Source organism: Artemia sp. Qi Xiang Cuo, chromosome 1, assembly GCF_049724085.1.
Source record: "Artemia sp. Qi Xiang Cuo chromosome 1, ASM4972408v1, whole genome shotgun sequence".
In the NCBI taxonomy this organism is placed as follows: Eukaryota; Metazoa; Arthropoda; class Branchiopoda; order Anostraca; family Artemiidae; genus Artemia; species Artemia sp. Qi Xiang Cuo.
Genome location: NC_142794.1, coordinates 82,394,647 through 82,419,242, shown reverse-complemented (window position 1 = coordinate 82,419,242; position 24,596 = coordinate 82,394,647). Strand labels below are relative to the sequence as shown.

The window sequence follows — 24,596 nt, the reverse complement described above, 5'->3', positions numbered from 1 at the left end:
TGTCAGTTAAGAATCATATCTTAACTCCGCTCTCGGCAATTATTGGATGCAAGAATCTTTCTGTGCGGTGAAGAACATAAACGTGTTTGTCTCTATCTGTGTGTGAGAAATTTTTATATTCTTAATCTTATCACTGATAAGCGAAGATCATCTAGTGATCTTCGGTACAAAATACTTGGCAATGAAGAGGACAGAGATAGACATTTAACTGCAATGTGGTGGAGAAGCCTTCGGTTGTTTAGTTCAACTATTTTGTGTTGTTGCAATAATTTTAAGGTTCATAGACGATAAGTCATTCAAACAGTTTGCAATTCTTGAGTGGGTCCGAATTCAATTTTTATGTTTTATTAGTTGAGTGTGGACTACAATTCAAAGAAGAAAAGAGCAAGAAAAGCTAAGAGTGTATTTTTGCGCCACTATGTTAATAGCTTTTACTATGTTAACCTGTCACTGGGCCAGTGACTGCTTAACTTTGCGCATCTTGACATCGATTTCCGTGACTGGAGCTCTTGAAGCCCAGTGACTGAAAAGCTCACTGGTGACATCACACAACGGCTCAGCAACGCAAAAACATCCACTGAGCTTACTAGTGTCCCACAAGAATATCTAGCGACTTCTTCAGTGACTGGACCAGTGATGCAAAAATGAGCTCCAATATTTCCTTTCATAGTTTTCGTATTTTTTCGTTGACCTCTTGGCAATGGACAAATTAATATTCATACATAACCATCATTCTAAAAAAAAATTTATACCAAAACTTCCATTATCTTTAATCCTATTCAATCATTAGCAAAATCACAATCTAATTTCACTTTTTTTTTTCTTACTTAAATTTATGTTACATCATTACATAAATTGAATTTGGACGCACTTCCTCATTTTAGTTATTTTATTCCCACTAATATTTGATTGTAAATGTGCTTTCGCTGATATACTAAATGCTCGTTTTTTATTATAAAGGTGCTTTCATATTGATACTTAAAATGCTAGTTGACTGTTCCTATGCCCTAGTCCCTGGAGACATCTTAAAGAAAAATTTACTGGGAGTGGCGAGAGTTCTCGTGAAACTTATTCTATTCAGGTTGTGATAAATAGATTAGATGATATAGCTGTCTTATTGTTTTTCACTAGTTTTTGCCAAATAAATTATTTGGAAGAGTTAGAGTCTGAACCACTATTATTTGTGTTTATCATAGGGTTTCAAGCACCTGAATGCACTGTAATAATCCAGATAGTCCATTTTATGGAAAAACTGGATGAAAAACTATATGTAGACGAGTATTGCTGTCCTTTTTTCTGTTTTCTCAAAAGAAAAAAACTGAAGGTTTTTCCTCTTTTCTTTTTCCGTTCCTTTTTCACGCTAAGAATAAAGACTGCTCAGAAAAAAAAGAGAAGAAAGTACTCTATGGGACGAGTTCTTATTTTACACAGTATGCATCATTCGCGTTTTAACGGGGTTTTTTAGGAGGGGGCTGGAAAATTGAAGAGAATGGAAGTCCTGCGCAAAGCCGGAAATCAGCACCGACTAAGTAAAATCAAAATTTCTTTTTTATAGTTGATAGATGGCATTAGATACAACATTTCATGTTGGAGAATTTAAAGATGCGGGAAACCACACGGGGATGATCCCAAGCGGATTGGCAAATTCTTGGAAAATGACACTTTTTATACAAAATTGACACTGTTTTGCCACCCAAAGTGCCACCAAAAAAACTGGCCGAGTGGCAACCTTGCTTTTGCTACATCTCCATTATGGAGGACATCTGAGACGCACTGGCCAAGTCCTTGAAGATCGAGATTTGTTATCCTGTGTCCGTAAAGCGGCGGTCATTTTCGTGTCTAGCTAGAATCCCATGTTTAGAAACTTGTCTGGCCAGAAATCAAAGTCTTAGCAACTACCATTCACAAGTAAATTTCAGTGCTTAGCTTAAACTACAAATTTAATTTCAAATGGATTATAGTCATCATTTCTTACCCATCAAGAGAGCTTATGCTGGCAAAACGTTCAAAATTGAAATTCCTGTTTTTATTGTCACTAAGATATTGAGTGAGAGCAGCCAAAAATTTGCTTTAGTGTGCTTCACTATTATGTCTGATGTTGCATATTTGCTTAAAAGGGAAAAAAAATTAATGAAGAAACAAAAATTACATTTCAATTTAAAATGTAAACATAGATGATGAAAATGGTGGAACTTGACACGTTCTGATTGGCTGTAGTCGAAAATTCTAGACTTGGAGTTCCACAGTCTGGAAGTGTTGGATGATTTACCCCCAGCCATACATTGCAATCTTGGTCGAAGGCAAAGAATCAAGAGGCTGGGATGTGCGTTACGCAGACCATTGATCAGTGAGCGAAAAAGTTTTACGAAGGTAGTTTTTTATACATGTAAATATTTTTTCTTTTCTTTGATATATAATCCCTGAAATAAGCAAAGCTTGAAGTAAAGTAAATAAGTTTAAGAAGGGAAACTACAGTCTTATCTTTTTTTTCCTTTTTTTTACCTTTTCACCAATTATCCATTCAGAGATTAATACACATTCATCTTCAAAGTTGATCTGAAATATTGAATCTTGAGGAAACTTTACAACATCTTTTTCGCAAGGAATTCTTTGTCCATGCGGTATGGCTAAAATGTTTTTACTGGGATCCCATCCATCGATATCGTCATCCTTAAATTTCTCCATTATCCAGCTACTAGGGTCGAACCAGCTGTTTGGGACACTTGCGTTGTAATAAACATCTAAGAGTAAAATGAGAAGTAAAACAGAGCGAAACGACTCTAATCTTGGTTCATGTATAGAAAGCACTAACTTAAGTTTCAGTAGTGTATAAGAGGGGCAAATCTGCCATATATAAGAGGAAGTAGAAGCAAAGCAACTATGGCACAGAATACATTTACAGACAAAAAAAAAGAAATATTTGATTTAAATATTTACTTATTTTATATAAGTGGCATTCAGATGAATAATTTGTGATGGAAACACAATAATTTGTTCCAATTCCATTCCTTAGTCTCGATTCTCGTAAGGTTGACGATTTTGACCCTTACCCAATTTAAATGTAATATGTTTGGTTTTATTGAACACTCAAAATTATGCACATCGAAATAATTGAGACATAACAAGCCTTACCTCACTTTTACTTACCATATAAGTAAAAGTGAGTTGCTACTACTTTGATATACTTGATGCTACTTTGTTTGCGAACAATATCCTTCAAAACATCCAAATCAAATGTTTTCCTACCGCAAAATTACTCTTATCATGTAATTCCTCATTGTAACCTTGTAGTTTCACTGAATATCAAAGTATCAAACTAACCTTCTTAATATACAAGGCTTATGCCAAAGAGCATGGGCAATTTATAAGAGTGAAAACTGGCCCTAGTGTCGGCAAAACTATCAACGCCATCTATCTTTTGGTGACATTTGGCATTTTTTCAAGCTTTCTAATCTTTTTCTGTCAGGATCTGACATCAGATACTTGCTAATACACTAATTTTACCAACTACACAAATTAAATTAATTTTTCTTATTATTACAGGAGAAAACAAAATACCCAATGTCGCCAAAAGCTAGATGTCTTTGAGGGTCTTTTTTTTATCGACCCTAGTGCCAATTTCCACTCTTGTAAGTTACACATACTCTTTGACCCAGGTCGCAGGAGAAGGAGTTGCGGAAAAACACAAAAAGAATGATAGTACACTGCAAATTTCAAACTTCTCTGTGGATAATGTCGGGGATTGGATCATCATCCATCCCCTCTCCCCTGTGTTGAGGGGTTGGGGACAACTACAAAAAAGAAAAAATCTCAAGATTATTACCATTTTCTTTTTCTTCCTAAGTTTTTATTACGGTTCATCCGGTTTGCATTTTTGTCGAACATTGGCTCACTCTCAGATCAACTCCTCCATAAGTGCATGTATGCGTCAGTTTTGAAGCCTTTTTTCACATAGGGTAGCTATTTTATTCTTTTTTCATTCTTTTGAACAATGTAACATTGAGTCATTTTCGTCATGGAGAGTGAGACGGAAATTAGTTAAATTTATAGTTTCAGATCCAGTCGCTGATCATAGCCCAAAATTTAACTTGCCATATAAATCCCCATCGTTCCTAAAAATCATCCTTCTGGATTCAAATCACCAGAAAATGACATTTGGCACTAAATTGCGCAATAAAAAAAAAAAAAAAATAAGATGATCAGAAGTGTTAGAGTCATCCTCCTGCAATTTACCCAGATATTAAAATACCCCTTTCCCCACCTAGAATTTCCCCTGTGTGTTAATTACGATCACATTTTTAAATTTAAGAGTATTTGAAAAAATCCCCGGAAAATTCCCCCTGTGGATCATTCTCCTCTCAAATAATCCCCATGCCCGTGAAAAACTCTTCGCCAAAAATTTCTGCCCCGTGGAAAATTCCCCTTCATTTGGGAATAGAGTTGATAAATCGAAAAATTCCATCAACCGTAAACATGATAATGCACGTAATCAGTACATACTAATATAAATTTTATCAAATATCATGCTTTTGACAAAAGAGTATATCCTAGGCTGAATAAAGATTTCTTTACTTTACCTTTACATCAATTACCTAATTAATTTCTATTGACTACATATAAACAGAGTTGGAAAAAGATGTGAATGTCAGATACATTTCAATATACTAAATTCCCCCTCCCCCATTCCGAGTAATTTTCTGTCCCTAAGTGAAAAAGTCATTCAAGTATTCAACTCTGTATGCATGATGCAAAAACAACTTATTCTGTTCCAATTAGAGTAAAAAGAGACAATAAAGTTCAAAACAAACACAAATAACACTGGACTTAAGGTACCATATAAATAGTACTGTACATTAGGAAATTTCCCCAACCCCTCGATTTCTTGCTTAAAGTGAAAGATCTTAACTAAACGCAGTTTAGAAAGCAAAAAATATAAACAGTTGTTAATAAGCAATTTATTCACGGACTGCCATTCAAAACTCTGAAATAAAAATTTTATTGTTGAAAGTAAAGGAAAAAAAAACACCTTCGATGTTAAAGGCGCTATTAGCTGTATTAAAGCATTTGTAGGTGAAAAAATTCGAAACTCATCGCAAAGAGCAGGAGGTAGGGGTCAGGGTTTCTTAGCTTTCCATAAATACAGGATAATTTCTATTGGCTATGATTGTTAGTGTTGACCTTTACTTGCATAAGAAAAACAAGTTTTATGTTCAGTTTTTGTTCGTTTTTGCATTGCAATATAAATACGAGGTAGGCCTCCACCCGAAATGCATCTGGTTCTTACATTAAAGTGTAATATTTCATGTCGATGCATCAAAAATGGAAACTATCCCGGGAAAAGACAACAACAGATGATTTTTTAAAGAGGGGTCTGAAAGCCAAATCAATTTTCAAGGAAACTTATCTTTTAAGGGACAATTCATTAGAAAAATATTAATCTTAGGAAATATCCCCCCCCTATCTCATCATTGTTAAGGTAGCCATGCGATATGATACTGAATAGAAAAAAACAGCCAAAAAGTAATTGCAACAAGCAAAATAATCAAAATAATTAATAAATGAGTGTTTAATCAATATAAATATATTCACATGAAACCTAGCTGAAATACCCTTCAATTTTCAATGTGCTCCGTACTTATTTTGAGTAGTCTTCCCAGCCACTTAATAGCTTCCCTGTAAGTGTAAATTTTACTTCCCATCCATAATATCTCTGCCACAATAGGATGCCAGACTACCTTTTGCATCCAGATTAAATATTTAGTCCAAATATTTTATTCCACGTTTTTCAAATCAAAGACACATTGATTCTTTCAACAACTTATCAGGGACGACATTATTTTTGAACAGGGGCGTTGGTTGGGAGGGGCAAGGGGGGGGGGGGGTTTCCCCTCCAATAATGTGTAGAAAAATCTATTATATAGACCATGCTACTTGAATATCCGGATCCTGACCCCTCTTGCCCCCCACCCCCAATGAAAATGCTGTAGATTCGCTCCTGTTTTGGAAATATGGGTTTCGGTGGCTAGATAAATGTTGGGAAGGGTCAAATTCTTCTAGTACTTGAAACATTTGAGCCTGAGTTTCTTACACCTTATAATAGGAATGTTAAGGACTATTTAAAACACAATATTAACCTTCGTAAAGACTTACTTTTCCCATGACAAGATGACTCATCAGAAGGAGAGCGGACAGAGACCTTATCAGTCAGAACAATTTCACCGAATGATGGTAAAACTATCTCCTTAAATTCCAGGTTCCCAAAGATTGGAAGTAAAATAACACCCTTTTCAGGAAAGTGTAGTCTATCAGAAGGACAGGATGGTAGGGCATTATTGAACCAATTAGTTGAATACCAATTACTCCTAGTTTTCCAAGTTTTCACAACTGACTCAGTTAAGGTTACGAAACCTAAAATGAGAAAACCTACATATATCAATTAGAATAGAAGAATAAAAATAGCATCAGCAGGTACTTTCAAATTGTATTTCATACTATCTACCATTTTAAAGTATTTTCTATGGATTTTACCAAATCATCATTGATGAAAACATGTCTGCTCATCTGGTTTCATTCGACTTTGGATCTTACCAATTTAGTGCTTTAATAATTAGAACCAGATTAAAACGTGTACTTTTTTTTATATACATAGTATTATTTGACTAATCTTATTCTGGTAAAACACTCATATCCTGTTGTGTATGACCCTCAAAAGAATACTTAGGTAACTGACACAGAATATGACTGGATCTAAGAAGAATTGTCGACAGGACATGTGTTGATTGTCTAAAATTTCGTTTTCTTCCATTAAAGGCATACAAACGACTGCCCATATGCCTTTTTGTCTTTATTTGTCCAAAATTTGTTGACATTATACTTGCAATTACTAGGGGACAGGCTGAATCTAAAAAAACAAAGTATGTAATTTCAGCTTTACTTAGTACGAAAAAAAACTTTAGCGCAAAGAGCGAGATAATGACTAGGGGGCAAACCCCCCTACATAAATAATGATTTATATAGGGGAGAAACATTTTAATGTTTCTCCTTACTTTCAGTTGAAAAGATTATTTTTTTATTTAATTTCTGATCGTTTTTTAAATAATGCTGCGAAATCCAGCGCCCCCTTAGAATGAGCCCTCCTGCGATATTCTAGGACCCCTGGGTCGATACGATCACCCCTGGGGAAGCAAAAAAAAAACAACAACAAATAAACACGCATCCGTGATCTTTCTTCGCATCCGTGAAAAAAATTTAGTAGGAAGGTGTTAAGATTAGGATTCTGGAAGCCAGAGCAAATGTGGTCAAGTATGGCTCTGAAACGTCGGAACTTCGAAAGGTTGAGAATTTATGCTAGATGTTTTGCAGGAGAATTACCTGAGGGTGGTTTTAGCAGAGACGGCTCTAGCGTGGGGGGGTGTACAGGGGCACTTGCCCCTCTGAAAAAAATTTATACGGGCAGAATTTCAGATAAATAATCTAACGGTTATAATCATTTTGTAATTTTTGAAGTTTAATTTTTATCAAAATAAATTAGAGGATGTAGTTATAAATGAAAATAATTAGAATAATTAAATGAAGATATTTAATAGTACTTAATTAATTTAAATAATAAAATAATTTATTAACTAGTTAATAAATCGATAATAATTTTGTTAATGAATGAAAATTTTGCTAATTTAGCCTAAAAATTGTGTGAGAGACGGGGGGTGGGACTAATCAGGATTTTGCCCCGGGCGCAAAAGAGGCCGGAACTCCCACTCAGTTTTAGATACTCTCTATAAAGTTTTGTTTCCACTCCACTTTCTAGGACTATAACGAGAAAAAGTTTAAGATGGCTAAACAACGTTTACGAGGGACTGATGACGAAGAGCCAAAGATTGTGGTTTTTGCCCATCCCATCAGGTTTCAAACAAGAACAGAGTCGTTCCCGAGTGAGTTAGGAAGAGGTCACTGGAGATATTTCAAAAGGAATTGAAGCAACACGGAGAAGGGGGCAATGATTGAAGCTTTGAATAGATTAGGACGGAAGAGGAGCGTGCGCACCTGTGCTTACCACATGGGGCTGGGTGGTGCAGCTAGTGGTTAGTAGTAGTAGAAGCACACTACAAGGATTTAACAAAAAACAAACAAAAAAACTATAACCTTAGAAGAGTAAAAAAAGAAAGAAAGAGGAAGGAGAAAAAATGACTAAACGAAAAGTAAATTAGACAAAAAATATGAAAAATACAAGAAGAATACAAAAAGAGCATGAACTACTTCTTTCCTCTCAGTAAAATCATGCATTTAAATGAGGGGACAAATGCCCTTTAGACTTTGTGTGCCCTCTTCCACTAGATTTTGACGATTTTTTTCGATTATTTATTAAAAATACCTCTTTTCTGGTCTTTTCATTAGAAAATTCCCGCCTTCCTGAATATTGAAAATATATTTTTCCTCCCTTCTCCATTTTCGTGAGTCGACGCCCCTGGGCATACACTTGCATGATGTGCAGCAACAAGGAAAAACAATCATAAAACAAAACAATGTCACAAAGAATTGGCAAGGGCAGACAGGTTATGTAAAGGCAAGGCCACAGGCTAGGTCACGATTAAATCAATGATTAGAAACTTCTAGCACTTCAATCATAATTTCTACCATCCCTAAATTTACTCAAAAGATTGGATTCTCCAAAAAATGCCCGGAGATTTAAGGTTATAGATACACACAAGGTTAAGACAAAATCCCGAAAAATGATTTTTGCTAAAGCTATTAGCAAATAGCTTTAGCAAAAATTAGGGTGTGGAGCTCAATTTTCTTTTGGGGACATTCAATGAAACCTCACAAAATCTGAGGAATAGTCAAAACGCGCGGAAAGAAAAAGGTTTTCATTAGCTCTAAGTATCAAAAGTCAATTGCAGCAAATCAATCAACAATGACAAAATAAAAATTGTTCAGTTTATGGTCACTGTTTAACATGTGATTTTGCGATAAGCCTGTAGCTCTAACTTGAACCATGAAAAAAAAAACTGATTAATTAACTATCAGATTAAATTATTCACCGAACCAGAATTACGATATTACTTGAATTTCTTATAAGAGAATGATCAAAACGTGACAAGAAAATGAATTTTTTTCTGCATTTTCGCATGTTAGAAATATGTGTCCTAAACTTAAAAATGCAAAGTTGACTTGAAAAATAAAAGTACTGTTGTATTATCTGTAACAAACGTGAGAAGTGAAGTTTGGCTCATGCTAATAATATAAAACAAAATAGGATAAAAATATAATAGTTTAGAAACAAATTTTGGCTTGATATTTGCACATCCGGGGGGTGGGGGTAAAGCATAGGATATATTAAATACGTAGCCTAACCTAACCTATGTACCTTTTTTGCCACTAAACTCAAAAAAACAAAAGCTTAAATATTGTAAAGGCAGTGATAAATCACTGTTTGCAATCCTCAGCAAAGGAATTGTCCCTTGAAAGAAACCTGTTTGACTAGTTTCTTTAGCAAGTTCGCTGTACAATATTGCCTGTGTGTTACAGATAATACAACAGTACCAAAATATGAACTTGGCGTAAAAAAAATAAAGAAAAAAAAATGTCAACTCGTGGTAAAAATTTAGATCAGGAGGGGGGGGGTGCAGAAATAGAACAAAAAAACCCATGCACAATGAAAAATTTTTAAAACTGTGTATAAGGCAAATAAAAGTATCTCTGACATGACTCTATGAATAGTTATAGAACTTTTCAACTATCCTGAACAAAACCGTTTCTCTTGAAGTCCTTAGCACACATCTGTGGGGAAATAAAAGCCTTGTAGAGGAAGGAGGGGGCTGTTTTCCCTGCAATAGCTTTTGAATATGAAGAAGGGCGCCAGTTTTAATTTCCAATTGAATGAACCCCTCCGAAGTTTTTACGAAACTCCTTGTATACGAAGTGCCTTGGTAAGATTTTTTATTTTATTTTATTTTTTTTTTTTTTTTTATTTTTTTTTTTTTAATAGCGCACATCTAAAAATAGCATTCCTAAAATTAATTCTTTCCCTTGCAATACTCGTTTAGTTTTTCAATTTAATTTATACATGAAAATTAATTTGCTTTGAAAACTAATTCTCCTTTATTACTTCTATAGACAGTAGTAACATTTTGGTTGAAAGTTAGCCTATTTGTAACTTTGCCAAGCTAAAAATACTTTATTTCTTTTCTTACAGAATAGACATATCCCAGTTACGAACAGATGCATTCTGGTAAAACTAATCCTTGATCATCAACATTCGGCGTTTTCCCAGCGAATAACTCCCACAAATTACTGTAATCCGAGAACAATCTCTCACATATTACGTAAAAATACGAAACATTTTCTGCAATATAATCTTTCCTTGACATTTTGGTAATGGGAGTCGGGGGAGTGAACTTCCAAAATTGCTATAGAAATCCACGTTAAAGGTAAATTAATTCTTAGACCACGCTGTGTTTCTATTCAAAATTAAAGCGAAATTATTTGTAAAAACAAAAGGAGTTTAAAACAAACGACTTTTTTGTACTAATAATAATTATAAAAGTCTGAATATTTCGGGTTTATGTCTGGAAGACTTAATTAACTAACTTAACATAAGCAGAACATGTAAAGAATAAAACTTATCTTATCTTATCTACTGCTACTACTACGGAAACTATTACTACAGTTATTGCTACTACTGCGGCTACTACTACTATTAGAACTACTATATAACTAACCGAAAGAGTTTAAGGGCATCCAGGTTGTCAAATGGCACACATGCAATGTCTCAGGAACGGAATGAGATATTAAGTTGAAACTTCCAAGAAAATTTTAGGAAGATGTAAACCTAAATCAAAATAAACTATGTATTTCAAGATTGTCAAAAGGGGCGGCGATATTTCAGGAAAAGCTCAGTTTATTATATTAAAGCTTCAGGGTATGTTTTTGGGGATGCTAAACAAAATTAAATTCACTTTGTATGTCTAATTTTTACAAAGGGTATATCTACAATGCATCAGGAATGTTTAAGTTGTATTAAGTTAAAATTATCAGTACAATTTGAGTGGTAAATTGAACTAAATCAAAATGCTCTATGGATCAGAGCGTAATTTGTACTTTCTTGAAAGTAAAATAAACTATAAATATTTTCTCTCTTATAACTTTAATAAGCCCAAAATTATTGAGACCTTCATGAACGAAAAACTGTATATATTGAACAAAAAGATCTAAAGATGTAAATAGGAGAAAAGAATGTTCAAACAGTCTTTGAAGGTTTTAAATACATCACAAGACAGGCTGAATTTGCTATTAAGTGATGTCACAAATCTGCTGAATGGCGAAAGCAGTCCAAGTCGCTTGGCTATCTCTTCAATGTTAAAGAAATTTTGTTTGTTTAAAGAAACAGATATATTAGAGAACTTAAATTGTGGTTCACCTGATTTGGGAGACTAATGGCTATCATTTGGTCAGGTTCACTTTTTTTTCTTATGCTCCCTCTATTTTTTAAATGCATTTTTATATAAAAACTCTTTTGGCTTTGTTAAAGAAAACGATATTAACAACTTTAATAAAATTCATACTAGCTTGTAAATATTTTTAACCCAAACTATTTGTTCAGACAGTTTATGTTGATTTTACTCAATTAAAGGCTTTTTTTGATCGTTTGTTTTTTTTTCGCTGCAATCGATTTGGAGTTACGGAGCCCTCAAGTTGAACAAGGGTTGTTTAATTTTTGGGTCAGTGTTTCAATTAACAGGCACCGTGTCTTGTGCATGGTACCACTAAACTTGGATAAACATGCCGTATCCGCTGTATGCCTTTGTTCAAAACCAATCGAAATATATCAAGGTTTGAGCAAGTTCTATTCAAGAGATTGAAAAACTTTTTGAGCTATGGGAAGAAAGCGCAATAAAATAGGACTTAATTTAATTAATGTGCAAAAAGACAGGGGACAGTTAAAACAAATAAATGTGAGACGTGGAAGACCAAGACTTTCAAAGTATTTGCTGGACTTAGAGGAAGTATCTATGCAAGAGGAAACCATTATAGAATTACCGAGACTAAAAACAATAACAGCTAACCGCAATTTAACATCTGAAATCTTTAAGACTGTTCGTTGGATAGTCAATGTGCCTTATTTTCTGAAGAGCTACGAAGATCTTGTAATCAAACATATGTAAGTACGAATTTTTAATTTTATAGAAAAATAATATGGTTTCCTAGCCTGACCCCAAAGATGGTTACATTAACCCCCCCCCCCCCCCTCCAAAACAAAGAACTGTAGAAGTTCAGAATAATTTAACGGTACTTATTAAGAAAGCGGTAAGTACAAGAGAATTGTATTGTGAGAAAGGACAGACATTTTATCGGGTAATGCCTGGATGCTGTATAAACATAGGTTACGTATTTAATATATTCTATGCTTTACCACTCCCACCCCCTTATGTGCAAACATATAGCCCAAATTTGTTTCTGAACTTTTATATTTTCATCTTATTTTGTATTATTCCATAAAAATTAATAAAATTTCACTTCTCTTGTATTTACCGCTTTCTTAACAAATACCAATTTAACGCTTGAGCTGGAGTGCCATTTTATGGGTATTTTCCGTACTAGATTTGAAACTACTGTTTTTTAGTATTTTTACTGAGAAAAAAAGAAAAAAATTCGGTACTTGTACGATATAACCCTGGCAGTGGCGGATCCAGGGGGAGGGGTGTGTACCCCCCTAGCGTAGTCTAAAGTAGTATAATTTACTTAATTAACGCAAGTTTGCGTTAATTAAACTTGCTCATAACGCAAGTTTATCGGATCAACCTATTTCGCGCCTCCCCTAAAATAATTTTTTCGGATCAACCTATTTCACACACCCCTACACAAATCCTGGATCCGCCCCTGAACCCTGACTAATATTCCTCATCTAAGTAGAGCCTGTGTCTCTGACGCTCAATCCAAATGAAATATACCTAAGTATGATAAAAATATAAAACTTCAGAAACAAATTTGGGCTATATATTTACTTATTAGGGGGGGGGGTGTAAAGCATAACGGGTCTGCAAGCATAATTTGTTAGGTACAATTCATAATACGTTCTTACTTAACACTGTCCAAATACTTTACCAACACCCCTCCACCCTTGGGTGCAAATATATTGCCAAAATTATATATTTCCCATCTATTCTGTCACTTCTCTTTGTCTTGTCTCATGCTAATCTGAAAGAAACGAGCAAAAAAAACCCAAAGGATCCATGTAATACTTCTTGGTTTTCGTAAATAAAATACAATATCAACTATGTACCGCAGTTCCTACAAATTGAAGCCAGGGATGATTGCAAGGACCCAAAAATCACATGAAAAAGTGCAGTGCCAATTTTGAAACCAAGAGCTCAAGCTATCGACCTTAAAATTTAAGAACAAGACTTTCTGCTACCCAAGAGGCTCTTGATCTGGTCGTTACCCATAATCTTATCCATTGTTCCTTTTACTTGCCTAATAACTTGAAGCTTATTTTTTTATCAGTCCCTGCTCCCTTTAATCCAAGTCTGAACCTTTTCTAATCGCAGATGGAACAAAATTATCCTGAATATATGGGGAACTACCAACCTTTTAAACTACCGCTTTTTACGCTAAGGCTTATTAAGACTGGGGATGTTTTGGCATTAAAATCATCTTTCCCTCCGTAACTACAAAATAAATAGAGAACCCCATTTTAGAGGTTTAAAGAAATTTCTAGTCCTTTTTTATAAGTCGAAATGTATTACAAACCAACCAACAAGGGGTGGGGGTATTAATTTTTAGGGGGTGTCTCATGGGGAGAGGGGTATTTTTCGGGGGGGGGGGACGCCTATACTAATTTCCGTTTTTACTGCTGTGACAAATCTAGTCTCATCCCATGAATACACCCCCTCCCCCCCCATGTCAAATTCTTAGCCAATGTCTTGTTTCAGGTGCCAAGACATACAACTTATCGCAAATATGATGTTCGACAGAGAGTTCAGGGCTGGATTACGTTCACGTTTCATTTTCAAATGTGAATCGTGCAGTGAAGAGGTTACTTTACACACTGAAATGCCACCAGCACCGAAAAAGACATCGAAACCGTCTCGCCAATCACATAGTTTGGAATCAGATTTACAGCCAGAAGAAAAACAGACTGAAAAAAAGCAAAAAAGAACCAATTTTACTGCAGAAAGAGTAGCCAAAAGACGAAAGGTCAGCACAGGGACAATAAACGTTAACAAAGAAGTAGTAGTTGATGCAATAAACAGTGGTATGAGTCATGCCTAAATTCAGGAGCTTTTTTCTACAGTTGATTTAAACTGTATGTCACAAAAAGTTTTTACAAAATATGAAATGGACATTGGTGAGAACTTAGAAAAAACACTTCATCAATATTTACTGAACAGTGGCAAGATTGAGCGCAGAATGGCTATTAAAGCTGGCGAAAAAACCGACATGCATGGTTCAGTGGAGACTTGTGTTATAGTTGATGGTGGCTGGTGCACTAGAAGGTATGGCAATAGGTTTTCTGCGTTGTCTGGTTGTGCAGATGTCATTGGTTTTTATTCAAAAAAGCTTGTACATTTTGGGATTAGAAATAAATACTGTTGCATTTGTATGAAGCATCGAAGGAATGAAAACACTTTGCTTCCCGACCATAGGTGTTTTATGAACTGGCAGGGACCAAGCACAGGTATGGAACCTGACATTTTAGTCGAGGCATTTCGAATAGCTCCAACTATACACTCTTTAAAATATGTTAGATTTATCGCTGATGGTAACTCTAGCACCCATGCAGAGCTTATAGCCAAAGTACCGTACGGTAGATATATCGAAAAAATTGAGTGTGCTAACCATGCATGTAAGTGCCTAAAACGGAGGCTTTACATGAATCAAAAAGAAAAGCCCGAATGCAGGAGGCTTCTTAGTGTTTTAAACATAAAGAAAATGTGCGACTTTGCAAGAAACGCAATTGCACGCACAACCAAAGAAGAGAAAGGGGTCAAAGACCTTGTAAATGAGCTGAAAGCGATACCATTGCATTTCTTTCGCGGTGATCATAGACAATGCCCAGAATGCTGCAAAATGGCAGGAAAAATTGTTGAATTCAGCGAAGAAGGTGCCCCAAGCAATATTTTCCTTAGTCATGTGTATTCAGCCTTTGACACTTCAACTAGAAGAGCTCGATTTCTCATCGGAAACAGTACTAGCAACCTTGCAGAGTATTTTATAAGCATAGTTGCTAAGCTTATCGGGGGATAAAACATAATGGGGACAAAAAGAGCCCGATACACAACGCGTGTTACCGCTGCGGGCATAAAATGTTCTAAGGGACATTCTGCCCTTGCATATTTTTCGCAGAAGTTTAGGATCTACACCAAGCCGTTTGTTGAAGTAACTTGCTGAGCAGCGGGCCAGAAGGGCCATAAACAAGCAGACATGGAAAGCTAAAATACGTCTGTTTGGAAAACCATTTACGAAGAAAGTTTCGAAACCCGACAAAAACTACGGCCCAAATGCATGTGTTCCAGATTTAGCCTCCTGGGACCTGGTGTCCACGTCTGTGGACACCCCCATAAAATATTTTTTGTGCAAAGGCCTCGCCATCTAGCAAAGATTTTGTTGTTTCAACATGCTTTTTGGACCTGGAAAGCCATATACGATTTTTTTCAGAAAGTTTCTATGAATTTTAGTGGTGTTTTTGCAAGAGAGAAAAGGCTAAAATAAGGAGATGAAAAAAAGAAAAGGTAAGAAAAAAGAAAAAAAAAAGAAAGTGGTGAAAACGAGTTCTGAGAAAAATCAGGTGTACTCTCTTGATTCTAGACAGTGCTTAGAAAGTTTTAAAAGCAGTTAGTTTGATAAGTGCCATCTTTTGGAACTTGGGAAACCTCCATGTCCACGTCTGTGGACAGGCGGTTCCAATCGAGTAAAAAGCTAGGGTTGATTTTTTGTAGTTCAAATCTTGATTCTAATGGGGATATCAGAGGCCAATGATTGTATTATTTACTAAATTGGCAACAACCTAGCCGCCACTCACCCATAAGAAATCGCCACCCCTGTAAAGTGTCCCCACCCACCCCCATTCTGTCTCCCATTCCCTTTTCTTCCTTACTTTATAAAAAAATTGTATTCCCTTTTTTGCAAATAAAATCAACCAAAATCACAACCCGTAAGTCTGCTAAAAATTAAACGATTTTGTATATATTAGTTTTTCATTGTTGAATATTTGGTTATTTTATTTGTTACCCTTTTTATCTTTTTATATTATGACCTTTAAAATATTTTATAGTTATGACCTATATTTATGACTTTTGTATTTTGTATTTTCTGACTGTTACCTGTCGTGTTTTCGTTACAGTGGTAACTATGTGTTGTTATTGTATTTTTTTTTTTACTAAGAAATGCAAATTCGGTCCACTAGGGTTTGTGATAGTTATTTTGCCAATCACTATCTATCTATCTATCTATCTATCTATCTAGCTATTAGTTTCAAGCTTACTAAACCTGTTCCTTTATTGTAGTTTCCCTTGATGACGCCCTTGGAATGTTCGATGAGAGTGACCTGGACATCTCTGATTTAGATGATGATGAGGAATGGATAAAAAACCACTCCTTGTCGTCTTCAGACTCTGACGGTGAACCAGCTGTTGCAGCCATTCTGTCATCAAGCAGTTATACTGTTCTTCCAGATGTTGAAAGTGAAGAATCTGATGACAACGCACCCTTAGCAACCCGTGCCAAACGCTTGAAGGCTGACAAAGTAGCAGCAACCTTGCCCTGGAGGAAGTCTTGGCGGTTCGATAATCATCGTGGCCCGGACGTGGGTCCTGCTCATTTCCAGGACCACGACAATTGTAGTACAGAACAATTCTCTTTGCAATATTACCCGGAGATCTTCTTCAAACATATAGCTGTTTGCATGAACTACAACTATCAGTTGACCCAACACAAAATCTTGAATGTAACTCCAGACGAGCTGAAAATTTTTGTTGGCATTGTCGTCCTGATGGGGAACCTCAAGTTTCCTCGGATCCGCATGTACTGGTCTGGGAAGTTTAGGGTGGAAGCCATATCACAAAAGATGACTCGAGATAGATTCTTCACAATCCGGTCGAACCTGAAGTTTGTTGTTGATTCAGAAATCTCAGACGAAAAAAAAAACAAAAATAGGCTTTGGAAGGTGCAGCCGATCCTTGACAACTTCAGGAATATCTGTCTCCAGTTGCCAAGGGACAGGACCTGTTCAATTGACGAACAGATGATACCCTTCCAGGGTATGTCGACTCTCAAGCAATATGTCCCTAACAAGCCCAATCCGGTTGGATTAAAGAATTTTGTCCTTGCCAGCTCCTCAGGGCTGATACTTGATTTTCAAATCTACCAGGGAGCCACCACCCTGGGAGAACAGCTGGTAGCACATGGCTTGTCAGCTGGGATCGTACTGCGCTTGTCTGAGACCCTACCAAAAGGTAGATACCTCTATTTTGACCGATTCTTCTCGTCTGTTAAGCTTCTTGACATGCTGGCTGAAAGAAAAATAAATGCGACCGGAACTATCATGAAGAACCGTTTGGGTGCCAACGGCCCAACGCTTTTTACCGAAACAGAAATGAAAAGAAAGGGCAGAGGAACCTCTGTCATGTCTGTGCGCTCAGATAGAAAAGTAGCCGTGACCCAGTGGTATGATAACAAAGTGGTTCTCCTGTCTTCAAACTGTCTTTTTGATGTTCTCCTGTCTTTTGTGATGTATTTAGTGATTTAGTGTATTTAGTCGATTTGTATGTATTTTTTCTTTTCTTTTACTTATACTCCGCTTTTGTTACCTTAGCGGGTTAAAAATAAATTATTATTATTATTATTATTACTGCAAAGGTATAGAAGAGGAGACAGAGGTCAAACGGTATGACAAGCGCCAGGGGTCTTACGTGCAGGTTAAATGTCCACAAGTAGTCTCCGACTACAACACCTACATGGGTGCGGTCGACCTTGTGGACTGCATGGTCAGCTATTACCGGTTTGAGACGCGTACTAAAAAATGGACTGTGCGTCTGTTTCATCATTTTGTGGATACTGCACTAGCCAATGCATTTCATGAGCTGAACGGCCATGGCCCAGAAGTTTCTGGTGACCTCAAACAGCTCATTGATCTTTGTTTCAACGTGGCCAAGTTTTTGCTCAATTCTGGAAGCTCGGATTCACGAGGTCAAGAAAATAGCAACGAAGAGCCGTTGGGTGAAACTCAACACCGTGTTTTGAGTGTGAAAAAGAGGCCAATCCCTCCACTATATGCCAGAGCTGCACTGCATCTACCAGAATTTTGTGACTTGGCGAATGCAGCCCGGTGCAGAAGGCCTGGATGCTGCAAAAGGTCAAGATGGATGTACTCGCAGGGTAAAATCATTCTCTGCTTGACACGAGACAGCAACTGCTTCAAGAAATTTCATGAAGAGTAATATTTTGTTTTCAACGTTTTGACAAATCTCTTTTAATAGATAAAACAGATTTTTACTATACTCTTAGCTCGACAGGGACACAATGTCCACACCTGTGGACATCCTCCAGAGGGAGGGAGGGGGGTTCAACTTTTTTTTTTAGTTGATCAATGGTCAAAATGATTTTTTTTAAGTCAACTACAAAGAAATGAACATAATCAGAAAAGTATTTCTATGGTCAGGTCTCAGGAGGTTAGATCCTGATTCTCTTGAAGATGCTAAAAGTGATTTTCTGAACCGTGTTCAGTGTACTGACTTAGAAATTCATGAAATAGAAGAAGCAACATGACCTCAGATAAATTGTATTGACAACAGATGGCTAGAATACAGAAAAAATAGGATAACTGCGTCAGTAGCTGGAATAATTTGTAAAAGACGGACAAAGACTGTTGCACCGTTAGTGCGCCAACTGCTTTATTCCCAAAACCGCCAGACTAAAGCAATGGAACATGGGCAAATTCTCAAACAAATAGCTATACCGGCTATTGAGAAAAAGATGAACTCCAGAGTTCATCCTACGGGACTTTTTGTTCATACTAATCACAGATATTTTGCAGCCAGTCCTGATGGAGTAGCCACTTTATTGTTTGGTGACACGGCGGTTTTGGAAGTGACATGTCCTTTTAGTGCCAAAAATTTAAATATAGAAGAATGGAGGCTATCCCAAAAAAAATATTTGTCTTGAAAACAAAAATAATGGCACATTACAGCTTAAAAGGTTACATAATTATTACTACCAAATACAAATTCAATTAGAGTGTTGTAACATAGATTCAGGCTATTTTGTTATTTTTTTCGGCAAAGGCGATCCGTTTATTGAGAAAATCAATCGTGACAAAGAATTCTGGCAGAAAAAAATGATACCAAAATTACAAAAGTTTTATCTTGAAGCAATATTGCCAGAAATAGTCGACGCAAGATTACCGAGAAATATGGAAATACGAGAACCGTTTTTATAAAAGAATTTGAACAGTATTAACACTCACGACAGACAAATAATTGCTACTATACCAATTAAAAAAAAGAATAAATAACAACATAACCAAGTAGATAATCGTGAATACCACACTGACTTTCCTTGACGATAAATAAAAGTTCAAATTGGGATAAATCGTTTTAATAGATAGTAATAATTAACAAAAAATACTGGATATTTCTGTCACATTTACAGTGACTGTCATCAGCAGAAACACTCACATCTCTTAAAAGGATTTATCCCTATTTGAACATTTATCTATCGTATTTAACTGAAGTTTTTTTTAAGGGAAATTAAGGAGCAGCTTTAAAACTTACAACGGACAGAAATTCAACGTACACGAAGGGGGTCGCCCCCTCCTCAACACTCGTTCTTCACCCTAAAGTTTTTTAGCACTTTAAAATTTTTTTTATTGTTCTAATTAAATGACCCTTGTGTTTCATGAGTCGCTATTAAATTTATAATTAAAACTTCTAATTGAATGGCCCTTGTGTTTCATGAGTCGTTATTAACTTTAGCGTGAAGAGCGAGATGTTGACGAAAGGGTAACCCCCTGTATATACGTAATATTTTCTGTTCCTTTTAAGCTTTATTGTTGCTGCTTACTTTCAGTTAAAAAATATTTTTTTTTATAGTTTAATTTCTGGTGGTTTTTTAAATAGTGCCGAGAAATCGGGCTCCACCTCCACGGAAAAATCCCCCCTCCCACAGATAGATCCTCTAGACAATTCAATCCTGGTGAAAAATTTACCCCGGACAATTGCCCGTAACATCTCCATCCTTAAAATTTAGTCGACAAAGGGAAAGTAAGACAATAAAGAGAATTTCGCATAGGAATTCTGACAAATTTCCCCAGTATAAAATTTCCTCTGAAAATTTCACCCCCCCCCCCCCCTCGGAAAATTCTCTCCTCATGTAAAATTTTCCATGTGGGAAATTCGCCGAGCAGAAAATTCACCACCCCTCCCTCACCCGAAAAACTTATGCCAACTTCGCAATAAAAAATACTATACGTAAACAATGGGCAAATTTTATAATTTAAAGATGCATCCCCAGGGGCTATGGGGGCCATATTTTCTCCATGGTTAGGGCATTATATCTCACAATTTTGATCGAACGATTTAAGGAAAAAGGGGCGGTGAATGTCAGGGCTAATTGCGCTCCAATCTTTTTGGTCACTTTAAAAGGGCACTAGAACTTTTAATTTCCATCGGAATAAGTCCTTTTCCAATAATATAACCCCCTGGGAAAACAAACAAAAAAAAAACAACGAATAAACAGGTATCCGTGATCTTTCTTCTTGCAAAAAAATTACAAAATTTCACATTTTTGCAGAAGGGAGCTTGGAACTACTACAACAGGGTTCTCGGATACGCAGAACGTGATAATATGATTTTCGTTAAGATGTCTTGACTTTTTGGGTGTGTTTCTCCTCCTTTTTTAGAAATCAGGCAAATTTTCTGAGGCTCGTAGCTTTTGATGGGTAACACTAACTATCAGCATAATAAGCTGATTCTTTTGATATAACTATTGACACAAGAACTCTGATTTTTTGGTTTCAGTAAAAATTAAGCAGCGTCGCTCCTTACTTACAGTTCGTTACCACAAACTATTTGATTCAAGTTTAAATTAGACAAAAATCTATGAATAAGCCTTGCAATTTGTACTTAGCATTAGAAGCTTACAAAATAAGTCTCTGTAGTTAATTTATGGAGGAATTCATGGTGTTTTAACCTTTTTTCCATGATATTTCAAGGAAAATTTCAATATTCTTCGGATTTCAAATTGATCGTCGATTTATTAAAACTAAATCTTGTTGGATGGATGCTAAACTGAGTATTAACTTAGTTGCATCTTTTTTCTGCATTTTATTTTTTGGGGTCATTTTCTTTTTTTGTAATACAGATAAATTGTTCAAGTTTGTACACTTCTTTTTATTTGTGCTTTTACAACCTGTGCAAGCTACTTTTTTGCGATCGTAAGACTTTTGATATTATGGAACAACATTTTTAAATGATTTATTTCGGTTTACGAGTTTTGAAAATTTGCCTATTCTCATCATTTGTGTTAGTTGAATAACAGCTTAATAAAGTTATGCTTCATGAAAAACTGTTGTAATTTGTATTAGTAAATCTGATTAGGTAAAATCGTTTTATGGCAAAAATTTATAGTTTTCTCGGTTTTTTATTTTAATCTTTATTTTTATAGTGCTACTTTTTTTAAATTGTGTTAGAAGATTTTCATCAGATTTCTAATGGATAGGTAATCTATTAAAATTGAATTTTTTGTAAGTTGAATGCAAAATTGTGCTCTCAGTTTCGATAATCCAACTTTCTTGTGCATTTTTTTCTGTTTTTTGCGCGCGCATTTTTTTGTCTTGCAGATCCATTTTTCAAGATTCTGCTCAGGGTATTATCTATATTTTTAATAGATATAAGCCCTTTTTCTTAGTTCATATCAGATTTGTTTTTACTCTTTTAGAAACCATATATTTTAAATGACTTGTTTAAGTTCACGGGGTCGAACTATAAGACTGGTTTTTAAAATGAGTTGTGCTTCATAACGGGATGCTTCACAAAAAGCTGTAGTAAAGTTTTTCTTAATCAGCCTTATGTGCTGGTGCACCCTCCAGAGGAGATAGGCAGACCATACTGTCAATATAATCTTATTCCTATAAATAAAAACCTGATTCCATATCATCATGTGGTGAAAACTATTTTTTCAAAACAAATTTCAAAAAATTACCCTAATCAGAGACAAATTTATACAAATGAATCTGTCGATGGTAAGAGAGGTGGAGCAGCTTCATGCAATCCATCCCTTGATCTTACTCTTTATATTCTCCTTCCACTGGGATCCTTTATTTTGTCTGCTGAACTGTGTACCCTCCACCTTGCCCTAGATCTTTTATAGATTATTGTTTAGAGTCTGAAAGTATTTTCTCTTTAAGTGACTCCCAGTCTGCAATACATTTGCTCCAAAGTTGAAACAGAATTGTTGACGATAAAGGCACACTTCTTGTGTGCGATCACACAAGAAGTGTGATTTTTATATCTTGACCAAGTCCCCTCCCCTCCTTTTTCATAGATTAAAATTTTGTTTAGTGTCATATCGGGAAAATCTAAATATTGGTTATTACAAGGTCTAAGAATTTAGGATACTTGTGCATAATATGGTACCAACAAAAGAAGTCAAGTTTGGTTAATGCTGAAAAAAAATTAAATAGGATGAATATATAATAGTTTAGAAACAAATTTGGGCTATATATTTGCACGTTGGGGGGGGGGGATGGCTGGTAGAGCATAGCATATATTAAATACGTAACCTAACCTAGGTACCTTTCCCCCCCTAAACCCCAAAAAACAACAGTTTAAATATTGTAAACGCAATGGAAACCACGCTTTTCATTCCATTTCTCTATTGCAAATACCCGTTTGTCGGGTTTCATGTCTGGTTTCCTTGATACAGTTATAGCAGTGGGTACCAGACAGTGCACAAGTACCGAATTTAGCTACAGAAATAGGGTAGGCCTACCATAGAGGCAGGCAAATGAAAAAAAGTATTTGTTTTGCGGTTTGAGGACTTCTTGCATTCGAGTTTTGTATTTTATGTTTCAGCAATGGTAGCATAGGGGCTAGATCAAAATTATATATGGAAGCTTTATTACCCTATATTCTGGACGGAAGAAGACCACATAATATGGCAATCCGAGAGCCATTTCTAAACGAGTTGACGGGTAAATAAAACTGCATACATCTATTCAAAGATAATGTAATTCGGAATTAATGTTTATTTACTGCGTAAACTAAAAAAAAAGTCTCAAATGCTGAAAACGATTGTATTTATACATATGTAGGTTATTACTAGTACCCGACGCCGCGCCACGCCGACATGACGGCGGTGAATGTGTGATTTAGTATCGGCGGTGGCGCGCCGCTGGTCGCGCCGAAATTTTTTCGGCGGCGCGCCGCCGATTTCTGACCTTTTGGCGCGCCATGGCACGCCGATTTTTTGATTAAAAATAATAATAAAAATTCCACTTCACCAAGCACGTTCAATCTCAACTTGATTTTAGTAAGGATTTTTAAATGGTTGGCTAAAAACCTAGAATTCTGATTTTTAGCCACTAGACCCAGGGAAACCTATGTTGTGTTTATGTTTGATGATGATGATTTTATTACGTGACTGCACCAAACAGGTATTTCACGCTACAATACTATATAACTACATTTATACATAAGAACTAAAATACTTACAAAAAAAAGGAAATAAAAACTACACATTCACTAAACACTCCTCAGAAAACTTTCACAATAACCTCAAACATAAAATCTATTTGTGACAGGAATTTCTTCACTATGTTCCTAACATTTTTATCAACAATTATCAAACTTAAATCAAAAGGGAAGCTAACATTATGTTCTCTCAATTCAAAAATAATATTAAACCTCTGACGAACATAAAAAGGACAGTCATAGAGGACATGATCACAGTTTCCTATACATCAACATTTACACATTTGGCTATGAGTCATACCTATTCTATGTAAAAAAAATAATTCAGTTTCGAATGGCTTGTTATAAACTGAGTTAAGATATAGCTTGGTTCAAGTTTTTGCGCACAAATTAAATCTTCTTTACATTTGAAAAATCTAACAGGCCAATTACTCATATAATTTTCAAATATTACATACCATTTATTGTATAGAGCATTTTTAAAACACTACGGTTCAGTTGGATAGGTGAAAAATAATTTTCCATCAGAAACTCAACTCCTAGCAACTCAGCAACTATTTCATCGGTAAAAACGCTATGATCAATGGAGTATCTATTTAAAGGAAAACTAGGATGCACAATATTTGGCCAAAAAGGGAACGTCCCTTTTTACCAAACCTCCTCACTGCCTGTTCTATTGCTCTTAGACCTAAAGTAAAGACACCAGAAAGGGCCTTAATTAAATGTTTTTGATCTTGTATAAATGACTTTGAAATAGTAAGGGGTGAACATCTTTGTGCTGACTGTAACATATTTCGTATATTTTTTTTTCTTAAGGCCCCAATCAATACTGCAGCAGCAAAAAAAATGGTACTTTCAATTAATGACTTGTACAATTTTCTAAGAGCGGAAGACATTAAGCCCCATGTCATCCTT

General features: G+C 35.7%; 2 protein-coding genes across 2 annotated transcripts in view; one reads left to right on the top strand and one right to left on the bottom strand.

Annotated features, from left to right (window-relative positions):
* Amnionless (amnion associated transmembrane protein) overlaps window positions 1-10,257 on the bottom strand; it is a 48,324-nt gene extending 38,067 nt beyond the window's left edge. Inside the window, exons 1-3 of the mRNA XM_089096493.1 lie at window positions 10,188-10,257; window positions 6,151-6,408; window positions 2,503-2,741 (exon numbers count right to left, since the gene is read on the bottom strand). Coding sequence (XP_088952619.1) covers window positions 2,503-2,741; window positions 6,151-6,408; window positions 10,188-10,221 — 531 coding nt within the window. The 5' untranslated portion in view covers window positions 10,222-10,257. The remainder of the gene's footprint in view (window positions 1-2,502; window positions 2,742-6,150; window positions 6,409-10,187) is intronic.
* A 1,842-nt stretch (window positions 10,258-12,099) lies between these two features.
* Window positions 12,100-14,362, top strand: LOC148956808 (uncharacterized). Its single transcript, XM_089096488.1, has 2 exons — window positions 12,100-12,154; window positions 13,926-14,362. Coding segments are annotated over exons 1-2 (342 nt in total). The 5' UTR covers window positions 12,100-12,152; the 3' UTR covers window positions 14,266-14,362.
* The last annotated feature ends 10,234 nt before the right edge of the window (window positions 14,363-24,596 follow it).